The sequence below is a fragment of the Lichenostomus cassidix genome, chromosome 2, assembly GCF_008360975.1.
Source record: "Lichenostomus cassidix isolate B80296 chromosome 2, HeHo_3.0, whole genome shotgun sequence".
Lineage (NCBI taxonomy): Eukaryota > Metazoa > Chordata > Aves > Passeriformes > Meliphagidae > Lichenostomus > Lichenostomus cassidix.
This window is the reverse complement of record NC_139482.1, coordinates 117,167,104-117,181,133: the sequence shown is the minus strand read 5'-3', so window position 1 is coordinate 117,181,133 and position 14,030 is coordinate 117,167,104. Positions and strand designations below refer to the sequence as shown.

Below are 14,030 nucleotides of genomic sequence, written 5' to 3'. Positions count from 1 at the left end.
CCTGAGCCACTCTTCAGGCATGAGGGAAATGAGTGGAGGAAGAAAATAACCTGAGTGTGGGGATGGACATGATTGTGAGGTATCCCTAGGAGAAACAAAGCAGTCATTCCTAGGGAACTTGGGAAGGGTCCTGGGGAGTGCAAGGGGCCCTTGGCAAACTGCTGTAGTAACAGAGACAACTGTGTTCATGGACTCCACAGCTCTGTAAAGGATCCTTTGAAGCCTTCACAGCTCTGTAAAGGATCCTTTGAAGCATGCATTCTGCAGCCTCCAGGTTACACCTCCCATCTAGGGCATGACAGCCCCTTTCCACGGGCACTCTGGGAAGGAAAACACAGCTTGCAAATCTCCCTGCAAAGTGAGTGACTGGGGGCATGGATTCAGTCCAAGAAACTTCTCCTCCTTCTCCCACCTTTTTTTGATTGAAGAGGGTGTTTGTAACTACTTTCCTAAAGCGACTCCTCATTTGTAGTTTACGCACACAAGCATCTGTGTGACAAAGTTGGAGGCTGGGATTACAAACTTGGCCTGTCTGATTGCTTGCCCCATTGGGGCCCTCCAGAAAAATGAGCTGTTTATCTCAGGAGGATAACCCAGTGAGTCAGGTTTTAAATTAATACTGTATTAAAAATAAACAAGTCTTCTACTGGTGACAGCAAGGGCAGAAGATGTTAGGTACATCCTGTGCTGCCAACTATTGAATATTCCTTCGTTCACTTGCAGGAGGAGGTTTTTCACTTAACTTTTCTTAAAAAAGGGATGCTTAAATGTAAAATGCCTGAAAGATAACTATTTGATTTGAAATGGTCTGTTCTCTTTCCAGGTCCTAGTGTTGGAAGTCTCATTTGTTTGTCTGATCTAAAAGCACTGAAAAAAAGGGATTAGGAACTCAAAAGAGAGATCCTCAGATCCACATCAAAATTGGGACAGTGTAATATCTTTCTGTGTGATCGCTCATAAATTTATTTTCCTGTGCTTCTAAACAGTTCCTACAGATTTATAAGAGCCTTTCAGTCACACACAGGAGTGGCAAAGGCACCCCCAGAGCCTTTTGAAAACTTGCAGGAGACCCATGGGAATACTTTCTTGTAGATGGTCATGTCAGTCTCTTCTGGGACTATGAGAAACAAGAAGATATTTACCTTCTGTTGCTGGTAAACATTTGTGAGAGGAGCAACCTGACAGTCTTTGTGGGCTCCAAAGATTTTGCACAAGGAGCAGGTGGGCATTTCACAGTTCAAACAATAGATATTAATTTTCTCGTCTTCGTGCTCTTCGCACATTGGCTGGTCACACTTCCTTTCAGGTCTGCAAAAGAAAACAAGTTTAAAACAAACACAGTGCTTGTGAGTTTTGATAACACTGAGGGTATTAGCATGAAACATGGTACATTTGTATAGCAGCATACAAGGTTGACTGAATACACAGCAGAGATGTAAACCTGCCACATGGGATGACTAAAGAGACAGCGGTACAGCTTAAAGCACTGGCACAATATGATGTGATGACAATATAGCAACATGACTTCATATGGGGATTCCCATACCAATGAGGAATGTGACTGAGAGTGTGACAGAACCCTTGCTCATATGAAAAAATTTAAATAACCTCACTAAGCCTGGACTCAGACTACTCATGTATTTTAATTAGCATGTTATCTAACATCTGTCAGAAATATGAAACATATGTAATTTCTTTCTGGCTCTTCATGCAAATTGTTTTCCACTCAGCTTAATGCAGCAAACCTCTTATGGAGGGGACTGATTTTAAGCAAGAGTTGTAGATACTGATGAACCCTTAGGCCCGTAACTCGAGATCTCTGCTGACGAGCTTTTTGAGGTCCTGGTCAGGATTGTCAATATCCAACAGCACTGAGTCCTTACGGCCTTCGCATTAGGCCAGTGTCTTGGTTTGAAAACAAACCAGTGGGAGATCACAAGTCAAGTTTGAAATTAAAAATAAGTGAAATAATACAAGGAAAAACACTGACAAAGTCAGATACAACCTAACACCCTGTTAGGGTGGTAGTAGCAGTCCGACTGAAGTAGTCCAGTTGAAGCAGTGATCCTGTGAAGGTCTAGTCTCCAGCTGAAGATCCAGTAGTAGCTCTGGTCCTCTGGGAACCCAGTAAACAGGGCTAGCTCAGGCAGTTCCAAGGCCAGGTTATATCTAGGTGGGAACACCTTGCTCCTCCCTCCTCGGCAGAGCATCTCACAATGGGATGAGATAAGTCCATGAGTCACACGGTGGGTCCCTGATGGCCCATTGCCTGTCATGCGGGGTGGGTCATTAGCAATGATAAAGCTAACGATGGCCCATTGCCTGTCATCCGAGTGGGTGATAGCAGCTAAGGCCCACAGCTGGTGGTAATAGAATACTTAACTACATCAATATTGCAACCTAGGAAACCACCCCACAACCACACAACCACAAAAACCCACACAACACCCCACCCCACACCCACCAAAAACCACCCAAAAACCACCCACACCCCACAACCAAACACCCAAAAAACCCACACCACAACACCCACCACCAAAACCCACCCCAAAAACCCCAACCACCACCCAACACCCAAAACCCCCCCAACCCAAACAAACCCACCCAACCCCACACCAAAAACCACAACCCCACCCACAACCACAAACCACAACCACCCAACCACCCACAACCCCAACCCAAACCCAACAACACAACCAACCACCCCCCACCACAACACACCCCCAAAACAACCCAACCCCCAACAACCACCCACACACAAAAACCCCCCAACACCACCCCACACCACCAAAAACCCACACCCACCACCCCAACCCAAACCCAAACCAACCCCAACACCCAAACACACCCCCCCACACCCCCAAACCCAACAACCACCCCCCAAAAACACACACCCCCCCCCCCACACCCAACACCACAACCCCACCCCAAAACCCCAAAAAACTCACGATCTGGCTGTACTCAGGGATGTGCATTCTCCAAAAGCCTATGGCGCCTAGGAAAGCTTGCGTCTCTTCTTGTTGGTTGGTGGAGACATCGCGATGATCTTATGATGACCTCAGAAGGAATCTGACGCCGTCCTCTTGCCACACCCCAAACACCCCCACCCCACAAACCCCCAAAAAACCCCCCCAAAACCCCCCCCACACAAACACAAAACCAACACCCACCCCACACCCCACCCCCCAAACAAACCCCCCAACAAACACCACACCCACCACAACCCCACAACCACCCCCCCCCCACCCCCCAAAACAAAAACACCACAAACACCCAAAAAAACAAACACAAAAACCACCACACAAACCAAACAAACCCCACCAAAAAAACCCCCCCCACCCAAACAACCCAACACCCAACCACAAAAAAAAAACACCCACAACCACAACAAAAAACCAAAACAACACCACCCCCAACAACAAAACACAAACCCAAAAAAAAAAACAAACAACCAAAAAACACACAAACCCCCACCCCCACCCCAAAAAAAAACAAACCAAAACAACAAAAAAAAAAAAAAAAAACAAAAAACACACAAACAAACAACCAACACCCAAACACCACAAACAAAAACCACAAACCAACCCCAACCCAAACAACCACACCAACAAACAAACACCCCCCCCCCAACACCACAAAAAAACCAACACACCCCACCCACCCACCAAACACAACCCACACAAAAAACAACACACAAACAACCAACAGCCAGCAACCAAAACAAGGTGTCACACAAATTAATTTCAGCCAGGTGACACATGCTTAACTTTTACAGAGTCAAACATTTTAGCAGTAGTTTACTCAGCTGTACCCAGCAGAAAGGGCCTGGGCTACACAGGTGTTCCTCTCCTGTGCTAAGCCAGGAACTGTAGCCACGTTATAGCTCAGTCTGATCTTCTCTTCACCAAAACAATTTAGCTGTATACACACAAGTCTACACAACCTCCTATTTTAGGAACTAATTTAGTTGTAGCTTCCTTCAAATGAGCCACTTAACTGACATTGTCAGTGCAAGTGACAGCTCCGGTCTGGTGTGTGTGGGCAGGGTGGCACTTTCCTGAGCCCACACTTCAGGCTTAACACCCTGAGCACATCTGTGGCAGACACGTGAGTGTGTGAGGATGTGGTCCAGAAGACAAGGGCCAGTAGACTGACGGAAATAGTGTGTCTGGGGTTCAAGCCTTCAAAGGCCACCACTTCTACTGTGGCAATGTTAAATATTTTCAGCATAAACCACTATCCCCTTCTGCTAGTGTTTGGAAAGAGAACTATGACTTATTTGTAGCAAGTGAACAATGGCATCATATAAATACATTTTTTCATTATTAGAAACAATAGAATTTAATGGAATAACATGGGAACATTCTTAAAGCCATTCTACAGAGCTCTGTAGCAAAGGGGCAACCAGTCATTCTATTAAAGCTTAAAATGTATGGAAAAAAAAAATTATATTATATTACAGTATCGTTTCTCCATACAATTTGGTAGAGTGAATACGGCATTTATTTTTCAATGACAAAGCACAGAATTTCTCTTCTGAAGGAAATGGAATATGATCAGTTAGATGCATTTAAAAATCTATGAAGAAACAAAATGTCTCACACATTCATGTCTTTTTTAATCTAAGAGTGCCCTGGGATTTAAAGGGTTCATAAGGAAAATCTGTAATCTGCCACATAACATGATACACCAGAATAAAACAAGACTAACACTTCTGTAGAAAGTCTGTGTTATTTGGGTCAGATTTCCAGCATTCATTAACATAAGGCACTTCATCAAATCCAGTATTGTTTCAATGCTAGTCAAAAGAGGTGTGTCTCCTCCATAAAAAATATTTTACATTGTTTGCAGATTACTGCAAACACCCCTAATATATTCATGTTATAGTGTACCAGTGGGAGGGCCCGTGTGTGAGGGCAATACAATGAATTTCAAAGTGATTAATTAAGCTTGAGATAGCAGCTCTTCATGCAAATATTTACAAGACCAGAGCCAGAAACTACTAGAATTTTATTGGACGCTGGATCTGTGCCACTTACATGAAAGACACATTGCATAGAGCAAAAAGGTGACGGTGTCAAGCAAGTTCAGCCAGAAGCAGCCAACCTTCAAAGGTGCCGCAAAGAGCTGGAAGAAACCTGGCAGAACTCCCTGAACTAGTGGGGCCCTGAAGATAGTGTCAGAAGCCTAGAAATAAACAGATTTACAGTCTCCTCCCCAGGCTGTGCAAAAGGAGAGATTTTTAGCACAGCATTCCCTGACTTCAGAAGGGATCCTCTAGATCTGTGTTGGGGTAGCAAAGGCCAAAACACAATCTCTAAGGTTAAAATGGAGACTGCTTCTGAAACAGATTAAAGAGTAGCTGATAGGAAAATGACTGCATGCCTTTAGTAACAGAAAAGATTCACCACAGCTGTGCTTGTGGCTAGAGAAATGTCAGGTTGCTGAAATGTCCTGATAACTTCATGGTCTCCTTCTTGGACTCCTCTCTTTGAGATGCTAAGCCTGTGTTTGACTGCTAGAGGCTTATTCTTTCCCATTGAAATTGTGTTTGGACCACACCTGAAGTACTGACTGGGTCCCGTTCTGGGTCCCCAGTTTGTGAGAGACATTGACAAACTGGAGAGCGTCCAGCAAAGGGGGCTGAAAATGATTAAGGGTCTTCAGCAGCTCTTCTGTGAGGAAAGGGTGAGAGCTGGAACTTTCAGCCTGGATCAGAGAAGGTTAAAGGGAATCTTAACAATGACCTTGATCTTATCAATACCTTCGGGTATCTAAATACCTGAATGGAGGGTGTAATGAGGATGGCGTCAGGCACTTTTCAATGCCAGGACCAGAGGCAATGGGCACAAACTGAAACATGGGAGGTACCCTCTGAACATCAGGAAACACTTTTTTACTGTGAGAGTGACTGAGCACTTGGCACAGGTTTCCCAGGATGGTTGTGGAGTTTCCATCCTTGAAGACACTCATAAGCCATCTGGACATGGTACTGGGCAACTGGCTCCAGGTGATCCTGCTTGAGCAGTGGGTGGTTGGACCCCATGACTCCCAGGGATTCCTTTCAATCTCAACCATTCTGTGACTGTGATATGGTGAGGAAATGCAAAGCTGCTGGGCACATAAAGAAGCATACCTTAACTAAGAACATAGTAAGACCTTAGGAAAACAGCTGTTAGAAAGCATGTTTTCTGTAGGATTTTTTCAAATCCAAAAAGGTCTCTTCTTGAAATCCTGAATCCAATTTTGATTGGGTTTTTACTGAGGATCCTAAGACAGCTGTAGCCCCTCCTGTGCCATCACATCACCTCATGTCTGCACCTGGTCAGGGGATGGAGAGGATCTGCATGACTATGAGGCACAGTCAGGTCATTAGTGAAGATATGAAACTGCATTTGCCACAGTATCAATGTTGGGCATACAGCACTAATGACTGGCCTCCACTTGACTTCATACTGCTCACCATGACTCTTTGAGTCTGGTTGTACAGCTAGTTTTTGGTCCAGTTCACTTTCCACTGTCCACTCTAGACCTTATTTCGACAGCTTATCAATAAAGATGTCACAGGAGAGAGTGTCTAAAGTCTAGACAAACAGTATCTGCTGCTTTCCTCTCATGCATTGAGTTAGTCATCTCACTGTAAAAAGCTATCAGGTTGATCACGCTGATTTCCTCTCCATAAATCCATGATGACTATTTCTAATCACCTTCTTGTCATTTATATATTTGGAAATTGTTTCCAGGGGAGTTTGAATTAAATACTTTTTAGGGACCAGTGTGCATGACCTGTCTGTGGTTCCCTAGATTCTCTTCCTTACATTCCTTGAAGATCGGAGGAACATTTGCTTTCTTTCAGTCCAGTCCACAGGAAACTGTTCCCATTACCACAGCCTTCCAAAGATTATTGAGAGTGACCTTGCAATAATATCCGTCAGTTCCCTCACCATTTATGGGTGCCTCCCATCAGGATGTCCAATTTTTTTTTTAATATTCTCTAACCTGATCCCCCTCCATCAAAGGTGAGTCTTCGTTGCTCTAGACTTTCCCACTGGTCTCAGGGTACTTCCTTAAAACTGAGCTTACTAGTAAAGTCTGAGGTGAAGGTGGCATTGAGTACATTGGCCTTTTCTACATCCTGTGTTACATGAGGCCCTGCTCTCTTTATCTGTGAACTCACACTTTCCCTAATCTTCCTTCTGCTGCTGATGCAGCTGTAGAAGCTCTCATTAGCCTTCATGTCTCCCATCAGGTTCAGTTAACGGTTGACTTTGGCTTTTCTAACTTCATTGGTATGTGCTTGGAGTGTCTCAAAATCTTCTGAATAACCAGACCGTCTTCTTTTTGCTTCTTTTTAAAGGTTTTTTTTTTACCAGGAGCCCCCTCCTAATCAACAAAGGTATTCTGTCACCATTGCTTGAGTTCCTGTGTATGGGGATAGACCATTTTTGACCTTGGAGGAGGTGGTCTTTGAAAACCTGCCAGAATGATGGACTCCCTCAAAAACAGTGAAAAGCCCACCAATACCCAGGGTAGAAATGTTCCTTGAAAAATGAGAAGGCTATAGAAGTTCATATGGACATAAGGATTCCTGTCATGAATGCCCAGCCCAAAAATCCATTGGCACAGGTGAGCTTGGGGCTTTATCTCGTGGGGAGCTGGAGAAAATCCAGGTGATCTCGCTCCTCAAAACTGCTCAGCCTGTGGGGCTCCTCCTCGCTTGGTGATCTGTGGTCAGGGAGCACATTTCCCAGGCCTAGCATATCTGAGATGCCCAGACACCCCTGCAGCCTGGCCTAGAGAGATATGTCCTGCCTCGAGAGTTTGGGCTAAGACCTCGAACATGTCAGGGACAGAGGCTTCTGGCAGTGCTGGCTACGGGGACCTGCAGCATGTCAGCACCATCACAGAGCCCATTCAGGCTGCTCTCAGCACAGCCTGGTCCCTGCTGCACACTCTGCTCCATGCGTGCTCGGGACTGCAGGGACAGCCTGTTCCTCAGGCTCTCCCTGGTAGGTGCAAGGTAGAAAGAATGCTTGACCCTCCCTGATCAGGATTCAGCTGCTAACAAAGCGCAAAGCACCTTTTGATCTGGAATAGCCAGCCGAGCTCATTAGAACTTGCCAGATCTTACAAAAAGCCTCAGCCTCCTGTTGCTATCCTTTCCTGGTGACAGCAGGCATCCTGATGCTCCTCAAATAGTTTAGGTGATCAGCGGCCTACAGATTTTTGAAGACTGATTTAATTTTTAGCCAGCTCAATTTCCACTGTTTTCATTCCTTTGCTGTCTTTTAAAGCTTTGTATGAGCCATCTCCTGCTTGAAGAATTCTTCGCTTGTGTTGCTCACTTTCTAAATTGGGCAACAGGCTATGCTGCCATCAGCTGGAATTTGATGAGCAATGGGATAAAAGACCATATGATGTGATACTTACTAATAGGAGGGGCTGCATATGAGGGCTCAGGCAGATTCTCCCAGCCTCATTGTCCAGCTCCTGCCCCAGTTTTTATTTTAAAAAAACCCAATTCCTTAATTCAAATAGAAAATCCAATTACAAAAAAAAATACTACTTTAAAAATAAGCTATTTTTACCTAAGCAGGAGCCAAAGCTTGCTGCCTTTACTCTCCCTTTACTCTAAGTTCATGTGAAATGCAGATGGGAGCTGGCATCATTCTGGCACATGCAGTTATAGTGAGTTATACCCACAGGAGAGCTCAAGGGGAAGAGGCTCCTATCTGGAAATCACATGTGCTGCCAGTTTGAAGGGTTGTCTTGGGAAGAACAAGGAGGCAAAGATCACATCTCACCCTTCTTCCTACATATCTCTGCCAGACTCCAGTTGTCAGTATAGAAGAGACTAGTACAAAATAAAGAAGTGGGGAAGTCTTGATTTCCTTTGACTTTTTGCTTTCAGTGGGGCAGCACAGGAAAAGCCATGAAAGATCTGCTCACACTCTCAGGGGAGCCCAAGGAATGTTAGGTGGAGGGAGATAAGCAGCTGAGGCCCATAAAGGGCCAAATAGCTTAGATAATGCTGCTATGCATTGTTGCTACTACATAACCCTGACAATAATTGTCATTGTAAGGACATACATGAAGGTTAAATAAGCACCTTAACATATTAAATAAACTAATCTTTTTGAGAAATACATAAGCAAATATATGTTCCTTTTTTCCCCCCCTATTCTCCTGTTTTATTCATCAAGTGTTTTACTTCTGTGGAACTTAAAAAAAAACAAAATCTACTAAATCTATTCTTACATTCCTGTTTATCTGTATTTTGTTCCATTTGCCCATGAATGACATGGGAAAAAGGAGCTGCTTTTTTTTTTTTTTTTTTTTTTTTTTTGAGTTATATACTCATGTGAGCTGAAAAAAAGCAAAACCAAGGAAGATATGAGGCCACACATGTCCAGCTTATTCGGCCAAAAGCAAAGTCCACTTTGTTGATTCATTTCCTCTGAGATTTTCCTGACTAAAATAATATTTGAGTATCAATGACACACACGGGGGTACTGACCTTTACTTGGCACTGAGTGCAAAGGGCAGCAGAAAGGACAATTTTAAGCCAACTTTGTGCTCTCCAATGCTTTGGAGCACCAGCCTATGCCCAGCTGCAACAGTCCTCAGATTCAAACAGCTGAGAATAGCCAAAGCCACTGTCAGGCTCCAAAACATTCTCTATTCTGGTGACTGTCCACCTCTGCTGGATGAGGTCTCCTCATCCATCCTGGGGACTGGCTGCTGATGTTTGTGTCTATCTGCACCAGTGATGTTACGTGACTGTGCCTGGGAAACCCAGCTCCTTGTTGCAATGGGATCAGAAGACTGTCAGAGAGCACGGCCTGGATTATACCTTTCAGGTGAACAAAACACCTTGCCATACAAAACCAACCCTAAGGATCCATGCTGGTGACAAAAACCAGCTTCCCTAGGGGAAAGCTCCTTGCTTGGTGGCCTGGAGCCAGGTTAACTTCATCATAGAATCATAGAATTATAGAATGGTTTGGGTTGGAAAGGACTTGAGAGATCATCTAGTTCCAACATCCCTACCTTGGGCAGAGACACCTTCCACTAGCCCCGGTTGTGTGAAGCCCCATCCATCCTGGCCTTGAGCACTGCCAGGGATGGAGCATCCACAACCTCTCTGGGCAAGCTGTGCCAGTGCCTCACCACCCTCATAGTGAAGAATTTCTTTCTATATCCAGTTTAAACCTACTCTCTTTCAGTTTAAAGCCATTCCCCCTTGTCCTATCACTACATGCCCTTGTCAAAAGTCCCTCTCCAGCCCTCCTGTAGGCCCCCTTTAGGTACTGAAAGGTGCTCTAAGGTCTCTTCAGGCCCTTCTCTTCTCCAGGCTGAACAACCCTAACTCTTTCAGAGGAGAGACGCTCCAGCCCTCTGAGCATCTTTGCGTCCCTCCTCTGGACTTGCTCCAGCAGGTCTATGTCTTTCTAAGGACCCCAGAGCTGGAGGCACTACTCCAGGTGGGGTCTCATAAGAGCAGAGTAGAGGGAGATTACCTCCTTCACCTTCCCCACTACTAAGTTCTCCACAGTGGTACCATGCATTCAACCCATCTCAGGGAAATAGAGATGAGAAAATATTTGTCTGTTTCTGGATCCATTACACATCAAATGCAAGAAATTACCATCCAGGAGTGATCTTACTTTTTAGGATTAACCCATTCCTCTGCCCTGAGGTCTTGATTCTTGTGCATAAGCACACAGCTCTGATGCGTATTGTTTCTGACTATTCCTTCTCTTTTATGGACTCCAAATAATACTTGATTTCATGAATTCACATCCCAGGCTGATAGGAATGGAGATATTTTTAATGGAATTTTCATTTGATATTGTGATGCAGGGTACCTTCTGTGTTAAATTCAGTTTTCTTCTTGTTTGCACTGTTTGTACCTCAGGATTTTCTAACAAGATCTGAAATCCTTTCCCTTCTTTATCATGAGAATGCACAGGTTAAAGATAAATAAGAATTGTCTGAACTGTTTTTGCAACAAATGATGTTAACCAAGATGCTTTTCTCTTAATCATGTGAGTAGCTGTGCTGACCTCAAGGGTTTTGCTTGCACAGGTAAGTGTGGGCTCATGTGAATAAGCATGGCCCAATCCTCTGCTGCAAGTGGAAACAGGGAAGCTCAGCATCTATTTGAATAAAATTTTCTGCGCTCAGTGAGAGCTCACTTCATTGTGCAGCAGACAGTCGGGCAGGGCAGCATGATCCCTTTCTGTTTTTCCAAGAGACAAAACAACTAAATCAACCTCACATGTGCCAAGTGGAAAGACCAAAGGGTCAGTCCCCTAAGCTGTGTCTGCTTTTTGGCAAACACCCTCTGAAGGACACATATTCCCTTGTTACCTTGTGGACTCCTGCTTGTAGATGTCGATGATGTTCTCCACCAGCAGGTTCCTCTGCAGCCCATAGACACCATGTCTGTCCAAGACCACCTCGTGCCTGCAGGAGGGACAGCGGAATCGGCCTCCCGACGCCACAGTTGTACCTCCCCTAGTCGGCAGGTAGGGGTTGGAGGCCTGTTCTTGCCAAACAGCACAAGGAGAGGGGGGTACAGCCATGAAACACCATGAAAGCTTCTTCCAAAAGCACCAAATGGTAGGAAACAATTTGTCACTATGCCCAATGAGAGGGTAATTGCGACATGTCACTCCTGGGAAAGCACCTGGTGACTGCTGGGCAAGGGGCCAGTCCCTCAGCTCACACTTGGCCATGTCACCATAGCCAACAGGTGGCACTTTCACCTGTTGTGAGCTCAGCCCTGGCACCCAGATACATCAACTTTGGCCTTAAATCACTCCCCCCACCCTGCCTCACCAACTCTTAAAATTAATCTACAAAAACATGTAAAAAACCTACTTTCCCATTCATTCCAACCAGTGCTGCTTGGGAGGCAGAGCTCTGTACTGGAAGAAACCTACCTGGAAGATGTCACTGGCGCACTTCCGACAGAGGTTGTGCTGGCAGGGCAGGATGACCACTGGCTTGGTGAACATCTCCAAGCAGATGGGGCAGATCAGCTGTTTCTCCAGGTTATCCATAGTTTGCTGCTCTTTGGAGAATGACTGGTAGCTCAGGGAGGTGCTCATCCCTAGCTTTTCCTGGGGCATATGATCAGGGCCACGGCCTTGTGGAGAGGTTTTGGGGTTAATTTCTTTTGAAATAAGTCCAAGTTTGTGCTGCAGTCAGAGGCTCTCTGGGTTGCTCGGGCTGGAGGACATTGTTTGAATGAGGGGCCGAGTGGAGCCAGGGCTGTTTTTAGCAGCTCTGCGTCACGAGCTGCCGTCCTGCCTTGCCCATATATGCGTGTGAGAGCAGGACAGGCTGGGACAGGTGACAGCTGCCGGGGGAGGGGGGAGGCCAGAGAGGCCCTGGCTCTCCTCACTCACACATGGCAGCCTTCACCCCTTGAGGAGTTGGGGGACTGATAAGCAAAGGCCCTTTCCTTATCTTTGCAGGTCAATGGAGAGCGCAGGGCTGCCCCAGCCTGCGCAGCCACATCCTGCAGCCTAATAAACGCTCTGCTGTGAGCGAGCAGCCGTGGCCATGAGAGGCTGGATGTAATTTTGCCCATGTGTTTTGGCAGGCTCCAGGATCCTACCTTTCCAAGGTGTGAAGTACACGTGGTTACTGGAGAAGACAATAGGAGTGATGGCTACTCTGGGCTTGAACATTTCAGGGTGTAAACATCTCACCACCTTGAAAACCAGACAAACAAAATTGCCTGCCTCTAACTGCACTTAAGTTTCTTCTGGTAGGATTTTGGTCTTAGGAGCTGTAACATAAAAATCTGACATGACTATTCATGCCATTAACTCCATGGGCAGGTTAAATATGCATTAAAAACATAATTTGAATTTCCTGATGAGAAAAAAAATAGAAGAAATACAGTGTGAAAGGCTTTCATTTGTGCTGCCAGAGAATAGGTACTAATTGTATATGCTCTCTCTCTCTGGATAGTTTAAATCAAATACATTTTACTTTTGGGCACTGCTGTGTTTATATCTATTTATTAGACACTGATATCCCTTTCAGCTTGGCACTTGTTCCAGAGTTATTTTTAAAATGACAATTTCCCAGATAATTTGTGACATGTGATGCCTGATCTTAAGGGAAAGCCATCTGTGCTTCTACTTGCCAATAATTTATCACACAACTGTACAAGCAATAAATACTTCATCCTTAAATTTAAGCCAAAGACCCTGCATTACTGTATAAAATCACATTGCCACCATACTGTACATATAACCAGAATATTTTCTTCTCTTTTAATCAATAACTGCAATACTTTCTCAGCTAAGTGTCTTGAAGGAACCTCTAATGTTTATTCTGCCTTATGACAGTATAGGGCTTGCATCTGAAAAATGCAGTGGAGCAGCTGTGAGTGCCCTATGCATCCAGGGGTAGACCCCAGTTCTAAAGCAGGGCCCTCAGTCTGCATGCAGCACCAGTCTGGAAACTTCAGGAAAATTTAGAAGTGAAGGTTTTCATTGATTGCTGCATGAAATGAATACCATCCTCTGCAAGCAATTGTAATAAATAACATTAAATTAAATGTACTATTGGCTATTTTATTTTCAGTGCCTCACATGCTTCTTAAATGTTTGAGTGAACTCCTGTACTCATTTGCAGCCAACTGAGCTGGAAATTCCCCTGGGTAAACTTACACACATTTGTCAGCAGTCCCATAAAAACAAATCGATTTTTCTAAGTCTTGTATTCATGGGAAATTAGCGACAGCTTAGTTAAAAACATTTGAAATCACACCTTTGCTTCCCCTGCCTGGTGTGGACAAGAGCCTGGAGTCCAGTGGGAGAAGCTGCTCTGGCAGCTGAGCTGTGGACAGCTGGGGCTTTGGCAGGGCTGGCAGGGAGCCTGCTCTGGCAGCAACAAGAAGATATTTCTCTTCTTTCCCTCCCCTCCATGGCTGGGTCAGAGGTGACTTTTGCATCTGGAGGAATCTGAATGCCTCATTCTTGCTCTCCTAACTTTGAGTCAGCTGC

At 45.0% G+C, this 14,030-nt stretch overlaps 1 protein-coding gene across 3 annotated transcripts in view; it reads right to left on the bottom strand.

Moving 5' to 3' along the window:
- TRIM55 (tripartite motif containing 55) overlaps positions 1 to 12,274 on the bottom strand; it is a 37,932-nt gene extending 25,658 nt beyond the window's left edge. For 2 of the 3 annotated variants that reach the window (XM_085052941.1, XM_085052944.1), the window contains exons 1-3: positions 11,949 to 12,271; positions 11,374 to 11,546; positions 1,143 to 1,308 (exon numbers count right to left, since the gene is read on the bottom strand). In XM_085052941.1, the coding sequence (XP_084909067.1) occupies positions 1,143 to 1,308; positions 11,374 to 11,546; positions 11,949 to 12,137 (528 nt within the window). In that variant the 5' untranslated portion in view covers positions 12,138 to 12,271. Of the gene's footprint in view, positions 1 to 1,142; positions 1,309 to 11,373; positions 11,547 to 11,948 lie in introns of all 3 variants that reach the window. The other variant, XM_085052943.1, reaches the window with a different exon arrangement.
- Between the last annotated feature and the right edge of the window lie 1,756 nt (positions 12,275 to 14,030).